The sequence below is a fragment of the Macaca nemestrina genome, chromosome 12, assembly GCF_043159975.1.
Source record: "Macaca nemestrina isolate mMacNem1 chromosome 12, mMacNem.hap1, whole genome shotgun sequence".
Taxonomy (NCBI): Eukaryota; Metazoa; Chordata; class Mammalia; order Primates; family Cercopithecidae; genus Macaca; species Macaca nemestrina.
The window spans coordinates 21,888,415-21,908,069 of NC_092136.1; the positions used below are offsets into that span (position 1 = coordinate 21,888,415).

Sequence of the window (19,655 nt, forward strand, 5' to 3'; positions counted from 1 at the left end):
AAAGAAAATATACTGTATCATACAATCTATATAAAGTCCAAGAAGTCAAAATTAAATGATAATGTTAGAAATTAAGATAGTGGTTCCCTCTGGGAAGAAAAAAAAAAAAGTAGTAGGGAGCATGTGATTCTCTCCCTCTCTAATCACTCACTAACCTGTACATGCGTATTTTTGTGATTTCCCTATGTCCTAAGTTTACCTTGTTTTAGTATTCATATTTATAGATATTTCTGTTATGTGACAAAAGCAAAATTCGTGGAGAATATTTATAAATATACTATAATAGAAGAAATAAATTTCACTGAAAATCAGGCAAATCCAATTGCTAAAACATTCTATGTGTCTTACAAATATTCTTAAATGGCTTGCAAACAAAATAGAATTTCTCTTTAGATGTCCTGTAAGGCTAAGAGGCCTTAAAGGATAATAAAGATTGCAAACTTGTATTTCTTTTTCTTTTGAGACAGAGTATCACTCTGTTACCCAGGCTGGAGTACAGTGACAACACAGTGGCTCATTGTAGCCTCAACCTCCCAGGCTTAAGTAATCCTCTACCTCAGCCTCCCCACTGGCTGGGACCACAGGTGCACACCACCAAGCCTAGCTAATTTTTGTATTTTTTACATTTGCAGAGACAGGGTCTCCCTATGTTGCCCAGGTTGGTCTCTTGAACTTCTGGGCTCAAGCCACCCTCCCACTTTGGCCTCCTCAAGTGCTGGAATTACAGGTGTGAACCACTGTACCTGGCAGAGATTGCAAGTTAAATGTCATCAGTGCCAAGTCCATTACTTAAGCAAGTGGAGAGGTCCTAATAAAAGCAGGTAGGTGCTGCACTGTATAAGTTGGCTGGGCTAACTTGACAGGAGCAATCCCATCTAAAGGACAACTGGTTCATAGCTCCAGTAGATTGCTGCCCTGCAAGAATGCTGGGCCCAGGTTTAACAGATCCTTTAAATTTTCAGAAGAAAATATAAATTAAGATTTATGTAAGTGAAATGTACTGATTTTGAAAACAAACAATCAGCTCAACAAAATTTGTCTATAGTGTAACTGTTTGAGACATATCAGATGGAGAAGAATGCTATGGGAACAAGTCCCTAAGGAACCAGGAAGACACTGGGGATCAAGATACCAGCGAAAAGTTAGCTTTTAGAGAAGATGGCATTTCTTTCTCTGAGGATAGAAGGCTAGGCACATAGAGACATGTTTTGAATAATGTAAGTCCTTTGTTGGAAGGAAGCAATAAGGATTGGTAGAGAAAATGTGGAGCGTTTTCTAAGCAATGATTTTCAAACTTTATTGCAATAGGCCCTTCTATCAAAAGAATATAAAACTGAATTTACAAAACTGACCAAAGCAAAATGGCCAAACTGAAGCAGGAGGAAAGCTGGAGACTCACATATGAGGGTGGCCCCTACATTGCTGGTCTAGCATCCAGGCACATAAACCACTAGTAAAAGGCACACAAAGACTGAAGAAAGGCTTTCTAGAAACGGGTAGTGACAGCAGCATCCTCCATTCTATTTCTTCACTTCAGAAATAGAAGTTGAAAACACTGATTTTAAGTGATTCTTAATTGAAAAGCAATGGCATACATTCAAGAGGTCTTGATATTCTAGATTAATGCCATAAAGGAAAACTGGAAGAGGGTGAACAGTTAGAAATATCAACATCACCTAGGAGTGGAATGAGAACTAGACCTGCAATTAGTCTAGTTCTAATAGCAAAGAAATGAAATAATTCAAATATGTGGAAATTCCTTTTGGTGTTAATGAATTCCTCTTCTCTTTGATTCTGGTATTAGACATAATACTAGGTCATTTAAATTACCTAACTAATTGGTTTGTAGTTATTTTAAAGATTAGCATGTAACAAAAATACGCATTTAATAAATAATGGCAAAATAAGATTATCAAAACAACTGATAATTGATCATAAAATATATAACTTCACTTGATGGAAAAATCAAGTTAAAGCGAACCTTTTCAATAAGTTTCAAAGTACTTTCTTTTCATGATAAAAAAGGAAGCAATCCCCACATAAAACTACTAAACTTTATAAATGTTTCCAAGAATATGCCTTTCTACAAATTCTTCTATAGCTGAAGGTTCTACCTCAAATTACAATTATCCACTTAGAACAACAACCAACAATTTAAAAGTGGGAGGAGAAACATTCTCTACTTAAATGGTACTCATTTAATAACACCTTGGTCCCACATTTCCCAACCAAAAAAAAGTGTTGTTTTTTTTACACAAAAGTCACTGAACCATCAATAATCCAATTGGAAAGACCCCCTACTATTTTAAAGAAACCATACAAACATAGGCAAATATGTTAATTGAGAGGTACAGCTAGTGTCTGGCCACGGTGGAGTACACTCCCACATCCCTAATGCCAGCTGTAGAACAGCAACATTCAAGCAGCTGCCTTAATTGGAGATGCAGACCAACACATGCTAATTTAGCTGGGCTAACTAATTGGTAGGTACGCTACATTTTTAACAAAATATCCACCCATATTACAGATGTTTTTCTCTATCAGAGTAAACGACTGGTAACAAACAGTAATGAAGTGGAATTAGCTACGTTTGGAGAAAATGTTTAGTTAGATAGTTTTACAACATGGTCTCATATTGGCTTAAAAAACCATGTGTGCCAAAATTGGACCATAAGCTAAATTTCAAAAGTATCTTTCTGTGCGAGAGTAAGAATATGAGGAAGTTTCATAGCAGTTCTTCAGTCACCAAAACAATACTTACTAAGTGCCCATACCCCCTAAACCATGCTAGGCCTGATACAACCAAATACAAAAGAATTGTGTCCTTGTCTCTCTTTAAACGTGTGATGTAGACCAAACATTTATGGACACATGCAATGATGGTTGTATTTACCAGGAAATCTATGATGGTTAACAAAGGAGGGGAGAGGGACTTCTGCTTCTGGCCATGATGGTGTAACAGAGACTAGATTTACTCATTGGCCTTAAACTAAAAAACTAGACATCATTTGACCAGCCTGAACAAAAATGGACAAAATATATGGAGCAATGGTTTCCAGACATTGCATGACAGCAGTCCCTAAGAGAAAGAAAACAAATGAGGTGAGCCCTATCATGGCCCTAGCTTATAGTCTGGAGAGATTTTCTAGGCCATTATGAGGAGAAGAGGAATTCAAATAGAGCCCAGCAGTCAAGTCTGTCTACTAATTAGCAGTCTACTAATGGAGGAATTTGTAGACAAAACACTAAACACATTAAAATAATTATTATAGATCAATTCTATATGTTCAAGAAACTAGAGAATGAACATGTTAAGAAAAGGTGAGGAAGATATAAAATTAGCAGACAACATCTGGATTAAAAACACACTAAAAGAATTAACAGCATATTAGACACTGCAGAAAAAAACGTTAGTGAATGTGAAGGCATATAAATAAACACTGTCCAAAAATGAAACACAGAGAGAAAAGAAACTCAAATAAAAACTGAAGACAGCATCAGTGAGTTAAGACAACTTCAACCAACTTAATATATATGTATCTAAAGTCCCAGAAAAAGTGTGTGAGATGAAGAAACTATCCGAAAACTATAAACACTTAAATTTAAGCTTACCAAACTCCAAGTAGGGAAACTATAACAAGAGGCAAAATTAAAAAAAATAAAAATAAATAAATAAAAAAAAACGTAAGTGATAAAGAGAAAAATCTTAGAAGTAACCAGAAAAGAGAAAAACCTCCCACTATGCATGGTGATAAAAAGGTAAGAATAACAGCTGACTTCTTATCAGAAACAATGCAAGCCAGAAGACAGTGAAGCCAAGTAGTTTAAGTACCGGAAAACAAAAAGAAACCCTCAATCTATCATTTTACACCCAGAGAAAATACCTTTCAAATGTAAAGGTTTTTTTTTTTTTTTTTTTTTTTTAGATACACAAGAAGAATTAATCATCAGCAGACTAGCCTACAAGAAATGTTAAAGGAAGTCCTTCAGAAAGGGGAAAAGGGGGAAAAAAAAGATTCCTGATTGAAATCATTTACATAAAAGAATGAAAAGCATCAGAAATGTTAATACACATGTAAATATAAGACTTTTAAAAGAAAGAAAAAAAAAGATACACAGTCAACAAACCAAGGATAGAAATAAAATTAGAATTCTAAAAGCATGCATAAAAAAAATCCAAAAGCAGGCAGAAAAAATGAAAAACGGAACAAAGAACAAACAGAATAAATAGAAAACAAAAGCAAATTGGTAGGTTTCAGCCCAATGAACAATGATACTGAATACAGATGGTATGGGCACCCCAACTAAAGGGCAGAAACCATCAATTTAGATAAAAAAGCAAGATCAACTCTATAAAAAACCCTTTAAAATATAAACCACTTATAGATTAAAAGTAAAAAGACATACCATACTAATACTAATCAAAATAAAGCTAGACAAAGTACAGTTCAGTCAAAGTAGATTTCAGAGCAAAGATTATTATCAAGAGTAAAGAGGGTCATTCCATAATGATAAAAGGCGAATTCATCAAGAGGACATACAACTCTAAATGTTAATATACCTACTCACAGAGAAAGAGAAAAATTGTAAAGGACAAATCCATAATTATAGTTGGTGATTTCATTTCCCTTCTCAAAATAATTGATGGAGAAAGTGGAAAGGAAATCAATAAGGATACAGAAGACACGAACAATACTGCCCATCAATTCTCTCTTTTAAATTTGGAAGAGCCCCTGTTCTGGATAGCTTATAGAGACTAATAAATGCTTATTTAAATCTAAGAAGAAAAAAACTAAAAACTTATTAGACAAGGACAAAACTTCTGAGGCTGTAAATGTGCTGGCAATCTCAGAAAAATCACTCCCCACAGAAATGGCCAGCTCAGTGATAGTTTTTAAAATTCAGATCTTTGGCTAACAACTAGTCATTATTTTAAAATGTACTAACATAAACTTTTGAAACATTTCTAATATTGGTAAATAAATGCAGAGTTTATATAAGAATCCAAGTTTCACATTACACTCCTAATTAAGGTAAATCCGTAACCAAATTAAAACTGGTTTGATAACTTTAATTTTAAAAACAGCTATATATCTTCTGATATTATCACGGTATGAAATATAATGCCAGTGTGACATTTCATTCTTGGAGTTTAAATTTTCTACATAGGTTTTACCAGTTAGGTATCATGGCTTCCACAAACCATTTAAAGTTGAGGATTGATGTCTTAATAAAAGGCTTGACTCTTGTGAACTTCAGACATTCCCCAAATCATTTAAACTAAGTAACTCTTCACGCCATCTGTGGAAAACTTTCAAATGTCACCTCTTGGACAAATGTGGTATCAACAATGATCATGTTGCTCTGCCATGTCAACTTAAATATAATATCTATAATTCTTAATTGGTCTTAAAATATTATACAAATATCATAGCGAGTGAAATAAAGAGACTGTTTGGTTACCCTGGACAATTTCTAAAGATTAACATTCATAAAGAAATTCATATATATATATGTAAGGGTATAAAATAAATTGAAATCAACAAAGAAAGCTTATGAATTAAACTGTCTGGAACCAGTTGTTGAGAAGAAAACTGATCTTTGCGAATATAGTCTTCTCGTAATGATAAGGCTGTAAAAATTACTGTGTGCCTCAGTATCCAGCCTGGCTAGCAAAGGTTCCTTATCGCCTTAGAATACTCTCACTTCCTAAGAGCCTGTTAACTTTTTGAGTTTTTGTGTTGACTTTTGTCATGTTGTTGAATGATTTTATAACAAATGTTTCTTGTTTCTGTATATGCTAGATTTGCTAATAATTATTATTTCTTGTAGCTATGCTTTAATTACTGTCATGCCAAACTAACACTGTAATCATTTCTTGTCTTGGGTACCGAAGACTTAGGTTATATTTCAGTATAACGACTAGTCTCTTCACGAATTTGGGCCTCAGATGAAGAAAAATAAAATTGTTAAGATATATTTTACACCCAAACTATCTTCAGTGCTTCTTGATAAACTGCTATGTAGCACTATTGCACAAGGAGGACATTAGGAGTAACTAGATACATAGCATATTCTCCACATCTTTAATTAGTTCAGCTCTCTTATGAGACCTGCTTTGTTTATCAAGGGAATGATATGGGAAGAACTATTAAATCAATAAGAGAAGCTCAACACCCTGGTCAATTATGTGTAGGCAAGGTGTAACCAATAATAAATATGGCTCAACATGTACTACTTTTCAGGATGAATAGAAACATATTCATGATTCTATGCAAACTCTGGCACAACTATGAACAAATTGATTGATAAGATTACGTTATCAACAAGTTCAAAATACTCTTAATTGTTGGCAATTTAAAAACACACATTATGAAAGTCTCTGGAGGTATCAATTCCTCTAATGCCCATGATAAGGCTCATGCCCTCAGGATAATCACTGACTAAATCATATTAATTAGTTTCATATTATATCCCACTAGGGGATTCCATTCTGACACTGGTAATTATTATAATAAATTAACCATCAGTCTTATTAACAGGTGGTTGCTACTTTTCCTTCAAGCTTGTCTAAAGGCCCCGGTCATAAACTGAATGTCAGAAAATAGAGTCTTTAGGAAGATCATCAAAAGACTAATTAGCCTCAGTGAGGGCTATATCTGGACTCTTGGCTATTATTGATGCTGCAGAGAATCAACTCATGGACCGGCTTCCTGCTCAGTGTAACCCAACACTGCCACATAAGCAGACGGTCTTACAAATTGAACCAGGAAATTGAGTTAGTATTTATAGGACACTATATTCCAAAATTAAACATTTTGTAAAAGCATGCTGCTGACCAATGGAACAAAAATTAATTTTGTAAGACTAAATAGAACCAGAAAAAACTTAATATTTTGAGAAAACATCTTTTTTTTTCTTCTTTTCACTAACCCTCATGGTAGTTAGGGATACTTGGGCAAATTGCAACAAACACTCTTGGAATTCTATGTTTTTCCTACTGATCCCGCAGAATTCAGGAAAAGTATTCTCTGGGAAACTTTAACATAGCTTATAAACTGGCAGATTGTATTTTCCAAAACCAGATCGTATTTTCCAACAATATCTTCTATCCCATATGTTCTTTGCCAAAGTTACCATGCCACTCCCTTATCAAATGGTAGTTTATTCCTCTCCCCTTAATTCTGGGCAGACTCATGACTGCTTTGATCAACAGAGTATGGCAGTAATAATGCTACATGAATTCTGAGACTAGGCAACAAAGATATAAGCCTCTGCCTGGTTCTCTTGGAATGTTCACTCTGGGGGAATATAGTTACCATGTGAGAAGTCCAGTAAACCTGAGATGGCTATGCTAGAGAGGCTACATGTAGGTGTTCTAGTCAACATTCCCAGCTAAGTCCAGCCTCTGGCCATCCCCTCTGAAGTCACTAGACCTGTAAGAGAAGCCATCTTAGATCTTCCAGACCAGACCATCCGTCAGCAAAGTATCACTGAGTGACCTCAGTAATGCCATGAGGAACAAAAGGATTGTCTGAGTCCTGACAAAATTCCTGACCAGAAAAACTTGTGAGCATCTAAAATGGTTGTTCCTTTACCACAGAGGTGGTTTGTTACGCTACAACAGTAGCTGGAATATAAACTGGTAAATTATTAGATAAATTTAAAGATGTTAATTACATAGCAAATACAACACATATTGATTGATCTTGTCTGTAAAACTAATCAAAGCAATGGCCAAATATTCTACAACATGCCTTTATTGAGTTCTTTTACTTTACATGACAATGTAATTATTTGCATTTTCTCAGTAAGAATCTATCCTTCTCCCTATCAGGATATAATTAGATAAAGCAATTTTGTAACCATGACCATGCCAGAAATGTTTCATTTAATAGTAAATTTCATTTAATTAAGCATGACAAGCCCACTAGTAAGGAACAAGGATTCTCATATGTGGAAACAATGCTTCAAAGACCTTTCAGGAAACTATCCTGGGACTAGCTCACTGCCTTGTGGAGTCTGTCTTACAGGTAGTACAGAACATCATTTTCTGGACGGCCAGGAACATTGACAAAATTGGCGATCTTGGAGTAAAAGAATATCTCTACAGTTACAGGTACTACAGGCAAAACCAGTAGAGGCAAAATTGATAGGTTTTGATTCCTGGCCCTGTAACATATAAACTCTACAAGCAACAGAGATATTTCTAGCATTAAAGAAGCAGTTTTAAAAATATGACTCATGGGGCTAGATGAGATTAACTCTCTAATCCTAACATCATGTGGTTTTAGTTTTATTAGACATAAAACAAAAAGGTCTATAGGTGTTTACTAATGCCTCCTGTTGTCCTTATGAAAATGAAACAAGCTAAATATAACAAGGCATCATATTTATGATACTGCATCAGAAAATTGTGGAACAAACTTATTTGGTCAAATTCATAGCTTAACTATACAAATTTAATTCCAAGTAAGGCCTGAAAAAGTGAAATGGACATTTTTTACCTTATCCTCTGTTCACTATAGACCAGTAAGATTTACATTTCTAAAAAAGCATTGCATTTCAAGAGATAAAGCTATGGAGTTATAGGACCATCCAAAAGCTTTACACCCTGAGATAAGTTACAAAAAAGAGAAATCTCATGGTTTGATTTTGTTAAATCTAAGAAAGAAATATGTAGTTTTAAAAATCAAAGCTTATTAAACTGCATCCAATCAGAAATACTGACTGTGGGCCAGGCACACAGTGGCTTACACCTGTAAGTCCAGCACTTTGGGGGGCCAAGGTGGGAGGATTGCTTGAGCTCAGGAACTGGAGAGGAGCCTGGGTAACATGGCGAAACCCTGTTTCTACAAAAAAATACAAGAAAAAAAAATTAGGCTGGGAGCAGTGACTCAGGCCTGTAATCCCAGCACTTTGGCAGGCCGAGGTAGGTGAATCACATGAAGCCAGGAGTTCAAGACCAGCCTAGCCAATATGGTGAAACCCCCATCTCTACTAAAAATACAAAAATTAGCCAGGCATGGTGGCACATGCCTGTAATCTCAGTTACTCAGGAGGCTGAGGCATGAGAATTGCTTGAATTCTCTGCTGGGAGGCAGAGGTTGCAATGAGCCGAGATCGCGCCATTGAACTCCAGGCTGAATGACAGAGTGAGACCTTGTCTCAATAAAAAAAATTTTAAAAATTCAGCCAAGTGTGGTGGCACAATACGAGCCTGTAGTCCCAGCTACTTGGGAGGCTGAAGTGGGAAGATTGCTTGAGCCTGGGAGGTTGAGGCCACAGTGAGCCATATTTGGGCCACTGCACTCCAGCCTGTGTGACAAAGTAAGACTCTGTCTCAAAAAAAGAAAAGAAGGAAGGAAGGACTGTAAAATAATAATGTGAATTATAAATATTGCCATCTCTACAATCTGTGAACCAACAAGTTGTTCTGAAAGCTAGTCTCCTTTTTATTATGCTTTATTAAAAATAAAAATTCAGCTCAGTGTTAAAAAATTGTCTAGTTTTTTTCTTTGATGAATCAAAATTGGCAAAAATATTTAATATATGAATAATCCTGGCTAAGAATGATAATAAAATAAGCTTATTACATGTGCGATGGCTTTCAGCTTGTCTTAATTAAAAGGGTGACAGGTATCCTTACAAAGAATTATAATTTCATCAAAGCAGTCAATCCTGACAAAGCACGTATCCATTGTTGGTGAAACATTTAGTGTCCTACTAAACTACATATAATCCATTCAAATTTTTTCTTAAAAACTTTGACACTGATGAGTAGGCTACCCTCCACATTCATAAGGAATTACTTCTTCATATAAAGCGCCCAAGTTTATATGATGACAGATTTCGAAGGTGAGAGCAGCCAAAAAATGTCCCTGAATTTTTTCACTTGTCAAGTAATTTCCTTGTCAATCCCTCATTTCCTCTTTTTGTGTTTCAGTCACACAGGGAAGTAAGAACGATGAGTTTAACCCACTGGAGTGAGTTTAAGTGTTGGACTAGAAGAGACAAGTTATCCCAGTTAAACTAAATTGTGTGACTTCTGTTTCCTGACTGGGCTCTGCCTGATACAGGAATTAGTTTCAGGAGTAGGATCATAAGACATAAACCTCAAAGGACTTTTGCACTGGTTTGATTGTGTCTTGGGCTTAGACACAGTGTTAAGCCCCTTCCCAATAGGGAAATGGGACACTAGCAATCCATTATGCAGTAAGTGATACAACAGTCCATCAAATTAACCCTGGCTGTTAATTGTAATGAAGTACCCATTGGAGAAGTGCCTTGAGTGACCAAATGGTGACTACATTTGAGTTTGGCAGAAATGATGCATACAAAGACTGTGCTAAGATGTGGCTTCTTCTGAATATACTGGAACACTTACAGAATAAAAACGACAAGTTCAGATCACTAAACTGTCAGCTCACATTTACCATGAGAGAACCAGAGAACTTGCATGGTAGCCCCAGTAAAAAGTTTTATGTTTTATAGCCATGGAGTTTACCTTGCTAACATCAGATTTAAATGTGCCAGTTACAGAATTACAATTTAAGTTGAATTCCACAGACATCTAGTCTCATTTGAAAGCATTGAATGAGAAAAAGTATGACCTTGAGATTTGGGATGGGGATATTTGGGCAGACTCAATTGAAACTGAGAATCCTGGACTCTCAAGCTACTCTGAACCTCCCTTTCCAGTGGAAATAGTACTAGTCTATTCTCCTGCCTGTGTCTGCCAAGATTGGTGTTCTCTGGCTTGAAGATCCTATAATAACCTCGCCGTAACAGTATGGGCAGTTTCCCAGCAAAAGAGTTCCTCTTCTCCTCAAGACCTAGCTCAAATATCCCTCACGGACACCCACAATAGAAAACAATATAATACCGGATTGGGCCAAATATTTTTATGACTCACTTACTAGAGATTTAGGATTTAATGTTTAGCTCACATAGTTGGTTGACTTGGGTGGCTGACTGGAACTTGGAACTTGGACTCCATGATAGGCTACAGTTTAATGAGACTGAGAGACCATAAATTCCCTCGCACAACAAGGCTTAAGAAAATAGAAACATTAGTGCATGTACCTATGCAACTTGCACATACACAATCCCTCCACCATTATACCTCCAAATGGGCCCAGAGGATAGGTCTTTCAGTAAAGCTCCAGTTTCATTACTGGAGTGCTGTTATATGGGCAAGAGGCCATTATTCTGGCCATTTTATCACCCTGCCAATCGCAAGACTCACCATGCTGCAACAAAATAAGAACTTCTCTATTGTTATTTGTCTAGCCCTTTGTTTCCTTTGTGGCATTCAATATAGACTGCAATTATTTATTTGTCTTTTTTGTGTGTGTGTGTTTTGGTTTGGTTTGTTTGTTTTTTTACCTATTTGTTTTTACTGTCTCCCTCACTTAAATTCTTTGAGAACAGGGACTGCATGCCACCTTGTTCACCCTTGTGTCTTCACTGCCTAGCACAGTACCTGGTACACAGGCATTCAATAAAGATGTATTAAAGGCATAACCAAAGAAATGCCGAGTTAGTCTTTCTTTGACAAAATTAAATACTGGTCCTTCTTTCTCCTGAAATAAATATGTTCATGCAAACATTATCCTCCCAAAGAGGTGATTTACATCTCAGTTAAAAATCTGTCTTAAGTTATAAATCTCCTCTGTGTATTTTTTCAGCTTAGAACAGAAGACATAGTCTGCTGATATCACCTCTCCTATTAAATTCATATTATGCCCAGAAAAACATTTTTCAAAATTTTTAACAAGGATAAAAACTCATGCCTTTTAATAAAGGTCAATTCAGTATCTTTACCATCTGTTCCTTCATGAAAATGTTTGAACAGAATCCTGTCTTTCTCCAGAATCATATTTCTGCCAACAGTCACGTGCCACCTCATCTCATGAGTTAACCAAATTCTCAAATATCATTAAAGCACATCTTCTGAGTCATTGAGCAATTTTTGTACAGGCTGCAGTACTTGCTCAAAGTGTCATGAGGTAGCTTTTCTTGTTTCTGTATCGAGTAGATGGTAGATTCACTCATATCACAGCATTTCAAAATGCAACATTCCATTTAGTCAAAAGCATCTACTTTCTCCCTATGAACCTTTACTTCTAGCAACTAGTAGGTGCATTCATTAAGGGCCAATTTCTAGACACACCCACAGACACAACATTTTTTAAATCACTTTAAGAGTTATTATATACAAGATTCCAAGAAGCTAAGAATGAAACAGTGCTAAGATCCAGGCAGTATGTTAAATTCACCTACTATCTCAGTAACTACCTCAGGCTCATTAGTGTCATGGCTTTATTCAGATTCAGACCTCAGCAAAACTGTAAAATACTGTATCTCTTGGCCCTTTGGGGTTGCATTTACATAGCTGAAATCTTGAATGTTAGACTCTTCAAATGACAAGGATATATTGTATATCTGTATATTACATGCTCAGCTTTGTAAAGATCTGTACTCTCAGCAAGGTTAAAATAATTTAAAAAAAAAAAAAAAGGATGTAACATACTTAATATTGGGAATCTCCCGTAAGACACTGTGAATGGTTTGGCTGTGCCCCCATCCAAATCTCATCTTTAATTGTCTCTCCCATAATTCCCACATGTTATGGGAAGGATCTGGTAAGAGATAATTGAACCATGGGGACAGGTCCCCCCATACTGTTCTCACGGTAGTGAATAAGTCTCAAGAGATCTGATGGTTTTCTAGGGGAAACCCCTTTCGCTTGGTTCTCATTCTGTCCCTTGCCTGCTACCATGTAAGACGTGCCTTTTGCCTTCTGCCATGATTGTGAGGCCTCCTCAGCCATGTGTATCTATTAAACCTCTTTTTCTTTACAAATTACCCAGTCTCAGGTATGTCTTTATCAGCAGCGTGAAAAACAGACTAATACAAAGTGAAGCTATATGTAATCTGTCCAATAGGGCCAGCTATGATCTAAAGAGAAATAGTAACAAAAATATATACGTCGTAAGTAAGTTGGAAGAATCAAAGGAGATAATACATGTGAGAGAATAAATAAATAATAAAGCACTATATAAATGTTAGCAGTAGGTGGTAGTGTTAGTAACAAAATATAGAAGAAATCCTGTTTCATCAATTCTCATTGAAAGAATCTGGACAATCTGTTAGCTGAGAAGTTAGTTAAAACAAGAACTCATAGAGATAAATACACATGGTAATCATTTTATTTTTCACTTAAACCATGTATAAATATAATTCATTCACCAATCCTCTGTGTAGGGCCAAGACCTTGTCTTTGAGATTGGATCTGCAGACTGGAATTCCAGTCTTTCTTGCATGCATCACACCCACATTCTATAATTTATGATTGCAGTTTTAGTTCTAGTAAAGTACAGCACAAATTTCAATGTGTATGAAACAATCAGGAGAGCAGATTTCTTACATTTTGTAAGTTCTTCCAATATTTTACATTTGTCCTTGTTCAACACTAATTTGATGGCCAATTTTTTAAAGAAGTAATTTTACTCACTTTTTTTCAGAGCATTCAACTTAGTTTTTATAGAACTAACTCTAGCTTTTACACTAATAGTTCATCATTGCACAGAATATTTAATAAAAAATATACCCAATATAAGTTTGGAAACAAACACAGTTGACTCTTAATAAGTAAACAATTTGATTTGTGAGGATAAAAGTATATAAGCATTATACAAAGAAGCTTTCTGGCCACAAATGGTCAGCAAACTGGGGACATCAGTTAGTATGTTTTACCAAACAAATGAACAGCATTGGTTTATCCATCTGGTTGATTAACTAGAAGTTAGTTAAGAGTCTTTGCCATATTGTAATTCAGGTCTCAAGCATAAATGCCTAAGAAGAAAGTTCAAAAGATTTTCCCTGACATATGGGTATTGCTATCTTTTCTGTTTTTCCTAAAACATATGTGTTAGACATTTAGAAATACTGAGAAGAAAAGACAAAAAAACATTCGGGAATACTGAAATGAAGTCATAGCAAATAAATTTAGACATTTCAGCAGAATATGATAAAAAATCAGATAATTTGACTACTGACAAGACAAAAAAAAAATTAGTAAAAGATATTTTAAGCAAATTACAATCACCCTAAAACAATTTTTAAAAAACTTTTTCTGTTTGTTTCTTTTCTGGGACAGAGTCTCCCTCTGTCACCCAGGCTGGAGTGCAATGGCACTATCTGGGCTCACCGCAACCTCCCCCACACAGGTTCAAGAGATTCTCTTGCCTCAGCCTCCTGAGTAGCTGGGATTACAGGTGCCTGCCACCACACCTGGCTAAGTTTTAAAAAATTTTTAGTAGAGATGGGGTTTCACCATGTTGGTCAGGCCAGTCTCAAACTCCTGACCTCAGGTAATCCACCCGCCTCAGCCTCCCAAAGTGCTGGGATTACAGGCGTGAGCCACCACACCCAGCCTAAAATTGATGATCCATTTTTAAAGCATTCTATGCTTTTTCATGCTCTTTCATGATATCTCTCCTTGAAAAAGAAGTTTCCTGAACTAGAAATAACTATGTCAGTACCAGATAACTGCTTGAAAACATTAATTAGCTATGTATTCCTTTTGTTTGATGTGAGAACTTACTTATTTCACTGGAAACCTGGTCAAGTTTATCCTGTGATCTGCTGATAAGGACAACCTTCATTCCACGCTTTGCTAACTGAAACAGTAAAGGAGATTTGAATCACACCTGTGCATGTCACTGAAAAACATTAATGAGCTATAACCTCCATTTTAAGAAAACCTGTCCAGATTATAGTTCAAAATAAAAAACATATAAACCCAAGTGTAATGAAGACACAATCTAAAATAGAGATTTTACCAAAAAAAATTCCCTAAAAAGTTACCTTTCTAAATCAAGCTAGTATTTCAATGTCAAAGGGTTTTAGAAGGAGGGAGACTTTTGCTTTTTCATTTTATACCATCTATACTGTTTGGGTTTTTTAAACCATTAAGTGTCTACTACTTCCATAATTTAAAAATTAGCTTTAAAAAAGTTTTTGTGCCAAGCACAGTGGTTCACACCTGCAATCCCAGCATTTCAGGAGGCCGAAGCGGGAGAATTGCTTAAGCCTAGGAGTCCAAAACCATCCTGGGCAACATAGTAAAATCCCATCTCTACAAAAAATTTAAAAAAAAATTTTTTTTTTAATTATCTGAGTGTGGTGGCACATGCCTGTAGTTCCAGCTACTCAGGAGGCTGAGGTGGGAGGATCACCTGAGCACAGGAAGTCTAGACTGCAGTGAGCCATGATTGCACCCACCCTACACTCCAGCCTGGGCAACAGAGCGAGACTCCATCTCAAAAAAAAAAAAAAAAAAAAGGTTTGCTGCAGAATGGATATATAAAACAAACATCAGAGGACTGGCAAAGGAAACTACTATTAAAATGTTAAAAATTCCTAAAAATATAATTATTTTTAAAATTTTAAGTTGAGCATTTTACTTTATGGACCATGGCAAACTAAAGAAGTTAATTGAATAAATTAATGAAGAATTTCCTGAGGAACACCTTCTGTGTACATACCCAGCATGTGTAAATATTGTATATAATGAAAAAGATTTACACAAATGTGGTTATTATCCCAGTACACATAAATATAGTAGTAGAGGAAAAAAAGCACTAATCTGCACAAAACTATTTAGTGAAATATTCTAGACAGAATATAAATGAGCAATAAATTAGGTGCTATGAACTAAAAGTGATTTAGCAAACTAATATTCCAGTCTTAAATCCTAAAGTCAGGGTTTATTAAGTAGTGAGTGATATTGCAAATGAAGCTATGGAAGAACATTTTTTATAAAAATAAAAAGGTTGGTGATGATTTGCAAAATTAATCTACTATAACACCACTAAAAAAACCATTAGCCCATACTGATACTTTCTTTTAAAAAATTAATAGGGGAAGAGGGATAAGGAAAAGCTTTTACAGAAAAATACCATGTTAATAAATGTAGGAGAGATAGCATTAGAAACAAATCACTTTTTTTTTTTTTTTTTTTGAAATGGAGTCTCGCTCTGTCACCCAGGCTGGAGTGCCACGGTATGATCTCGGCTCACTGCAACCTCCACTTCCCGGGTTCAAGTGGTTCTCCTGCCTCAGCCTCCTGAGTAGATGGGATTACAGGCACCCACCATCACGCCCAGCTAATTTTTGTATTTTTAGTAGAGATGGAGTTTCACCATGTTGGCCAGGCTGGTCTTGAACTCCTGACCTCAGGTGATCCACCCACCTCAGCCTCCCAAAGTGCTGGAATTACAGGTGTGAGCCACCACACCTGGCCAAAAATCACCATTTATTAACCACCATGGTAATAATCAATGTAGGCAAAAACTGTCAATGAATCCTAACACCACTGGATAAAAGATTCTTGGGAAATAATATATTTATACAGCCTCAAAGTGTCATTCCACATATTCCTTATTAATTACGTTTATAATCAATAATGGGACAAATGAGACTTCTTGTGCCTCCTACTAAGATGAACTCAGAAGGATAAACCTGTGTAGCCTTCCCGATGAAAACATGTTTTTCCTGAATCTAATGAGAAAACAAAGAGACAAATCCAAATTTGTCTGCAAGACAGCTAACCTGGATTTTTCAGAAATGGCATTCTTATAAAAGAAAAATAAGGCTAACTTATTCTTTTAGATGAATAGAGACTAAGAGACATGACACCAAATGCAATGCATAATCCTTACCTGGATCTTGGAACAACAACAATAAAAAAAGAGCTTAAAAGGAGGTACTGGGGCCACTGGAAACCTGCATAAGGGCTGTATGTCATACAATAGTATTGTGTCACGTTAAACTTCCTATTGTGACCAATGTATTGGGGTTGTAAGGGTGAATGTTTTAGTTCTTAGAAGATTCATCCTGGAATATTTAGGGGTGAACTGTTATGTCTATAACTAACTTATAAATGGTCCAGCGAAATAATTAATAATAATAATAAAGTAAATTAAATGTGCCAAATATTAACAATTAGTGAATCCAGGTGAAGAGTATACAGGTGTTTGTTACATTCTTGCAACTTTTCTGTAGTTTTGATATTCTTCCAAATAAAAAGCTGGAAAAATTAAAATTAACAAAAAGACCTTTTGAGAATGAGAAATGGAAGATCCAGTGAATCTGCTGGGATCTTTATAAGAATCACCCCACTGTTCCAGATAATTTCACCGTAGGCTGTAGGTGCCTTCTCAGGGACCAGAAGGCAGAGAAACTTGCCTAAAGAATACTGCCCCGGCTCCTGCTTTGTACAACGGTCTTCAAACTATGATGCTCTCCTGTTCTTTAATTTCATTGCAGAGAATCTGAACCCTTTGCCTGTGTCTATCAATACCTGTCTGTTAATCACAGTCCTTTTTGTGAAAATGATGTCATGGACTAGCCTAGAAATGTAACCACCTATAATAATATTTTCATTTTTTGGAAAATAGTTCAAAATAATTGACTTTCAAATCTGAAGATTGTACACACTTACATGATATAAAATAAAATTACACTGAATTGTTCCCAGTTCCAACTACCCAGTACAATCAGAAAGTTTTATACTTATTTTACACGAAATTTGTTTCAAAAAATTGCGTCTGTTTAAGCAAATACGGTATTTCCAACAAGGTAGAAACAAAAAGCATCTATTGTACCACACAACATTGTATTTGTGTTTTTTACTTCAAAAATCAAAACTACTGTAAGAAATCATCCCATATTTATTCTTATTTTTTATATCAAAAGGAAAGATCTTGAAAATCACCTACCTCTTCTGCATATGATTTTCCAATTCCATCAGTACCACCTGTGACAACTGGGAAAGGGAAAAAAGCAATAGTTTAGTCTAAGAATTACAATGAAGAACTGGTCATAGTTAGGACCCACCAATTACATACAAGAAGACCAGTGTGATACTTTGATGTAAAAGACAGAACAATACCAGTGGTTCAAATCTAAGGCTGAATACACACCGCAATAGCTAAAATTTTAAAAAGACTTCAAAACCAAGTGTTAAAAAGAATGTGTTGTGACTGGACTCTCACACATTGATGGTGGCACTGTAAATTGGTACAATTATTTTGGAAAATACTATTTGCCAATATGTTCAGAACTAAAAATATGCCTACCTTAACCCACCAATTCTCAAGAGATAGAAATGAATTAATATCTACCCAAAGAATGTTCACGGCAGCTTAGTTAATACATAGTAGGTAAATGCAACTAAATATTAATCAACAGAAGAATAAGTAAATTGAGATATAGACAAATAATGGAATACTGAACAGCAGTAAAAAAGAACTACTGATACATGCAAAACATGAAACATGAATGAATCTCTAAGACATTACAAAAGCCTGCCATAAAAATGTAAGTTCAAGAAAAGGTAAAACTAATCTATGGTTATAGAAGTCAGAATACTGGTTACCTCTGGATAGTGGAATAGATAACAGGGAAAGGCAATACAGGAATCTTCTGGGATACAGGAAATATTCTGTATATTTTTAGGGTGGCAGTTACCACTGTGTGTGTGTAGATTCACTGAGCTGTACACTTAAGTACATACTTACTGTATGTATCTTCATAAGCTGCTTTTTAAAACAAAGGGTAGTAAAAGTAAATAGAAAATGATTTAATTATTCTATGAGAAACCATATTTACCTTACAACCTCAAAACCTTTATGTAGCAGAAACATTTGAAAATTATATAGGGCAGGCTATACCATGATATCTCTGGAATACTGGAATCACGTTACACGTTCAAAGCACAGATGTCTGCTTCTCTAAATATGAGTTTTTCCAAAACATTTACAGATTTTAAAAAACAAGTTATGGTGTAAAGTAGGATTTTCTTGTATTTGTCCACTTCTTTCAAATTATACAAGATGGTCCCTAATTTTACTATTTAGAAATATCATTCATATTCTCGCTAGCCATATCTCTCAGAATCTTATAGATTTCCACCAAGTTCTTGCTTAGCTGATATCTTTCCAGAATTAAAAAAAAAAAAAAAAAGAATAAAAAAGTTGAAATATCTAGAGAAGAGTATAACAAACCCCTAGGTATCCATAGCCCGGCTTCACCTTGAGGTTAACCTTGCTTCATCTAACATGTCCTCCTGCTTCCTCTCACACTGGATTATTTTGAAGTAAAAACATTATGTCACTTCATTCATAACTATTACAGTATGTTTCTGCTATTAAAAATAAACACAATACCATTATCTCATTCCTAAAATTATAACAATTCCTTGACATCCAATATGTAATCACTATAAATTCTGCCAAATGTTTCAAAAAACTTTTAACAATTGTTCCAATCAGAATTCAATAGGTTCCATAATAAAATTTGTTAGTATGTCAATTAGTCATGTCTATAACCCCTCTCCCCTTTCTTCCCTTCACCCTCTCAATTTATTGGTTTAAGATATTAGGTCATAGGTTTGTGCTTTCTCAGCCTGTCCTCGATATCATTCAACATGTTCCTCTGTCCCATGGTGGTTGGATATAGATATTGATCAAATTCAGGTTCGGTTTTTCTGGTAGGAGTACTTCATAAGGGATAATGCATTTTTACATCAAGAAGCATATGTCTGGTTATCTTTTGTTTTGTTATATTAGCAGCCACTGCTGGTC

General features: G+C 35.4%; 1 protein-coding gene across 2 annotated transcripts in view; it reads right to left on the reverse strand.

Annotated features, from left to right (window-relative positions):
* The window catches only part of LOC105471607 (hydroxysteroid 17-beta dehydrogenase 12), a 168,668-nt gene that overhangs the window by 81,296 nt on the left and 67,717 nt on the right, over positions 1-19,655 (reverse strand). For both annotated transcript variants that reach the window (XM_011724155.3, XM_011724156.2), the window contains exons 2-3: positions 17,790-17,836; positions 14,612-14,687 (exon numbers count right to left, since the gene is read on the reverse strand). In XM_011724155.3, coding sequence (XP_011722457.2) covers positions 14,612-14,687; positions 17,790-17,836 — 123 coding nt within the window. The remainder of the gene's footprint in view (positions 1-14,611; positions 14,688-17,789; positions 17,837-19,655) is intronic.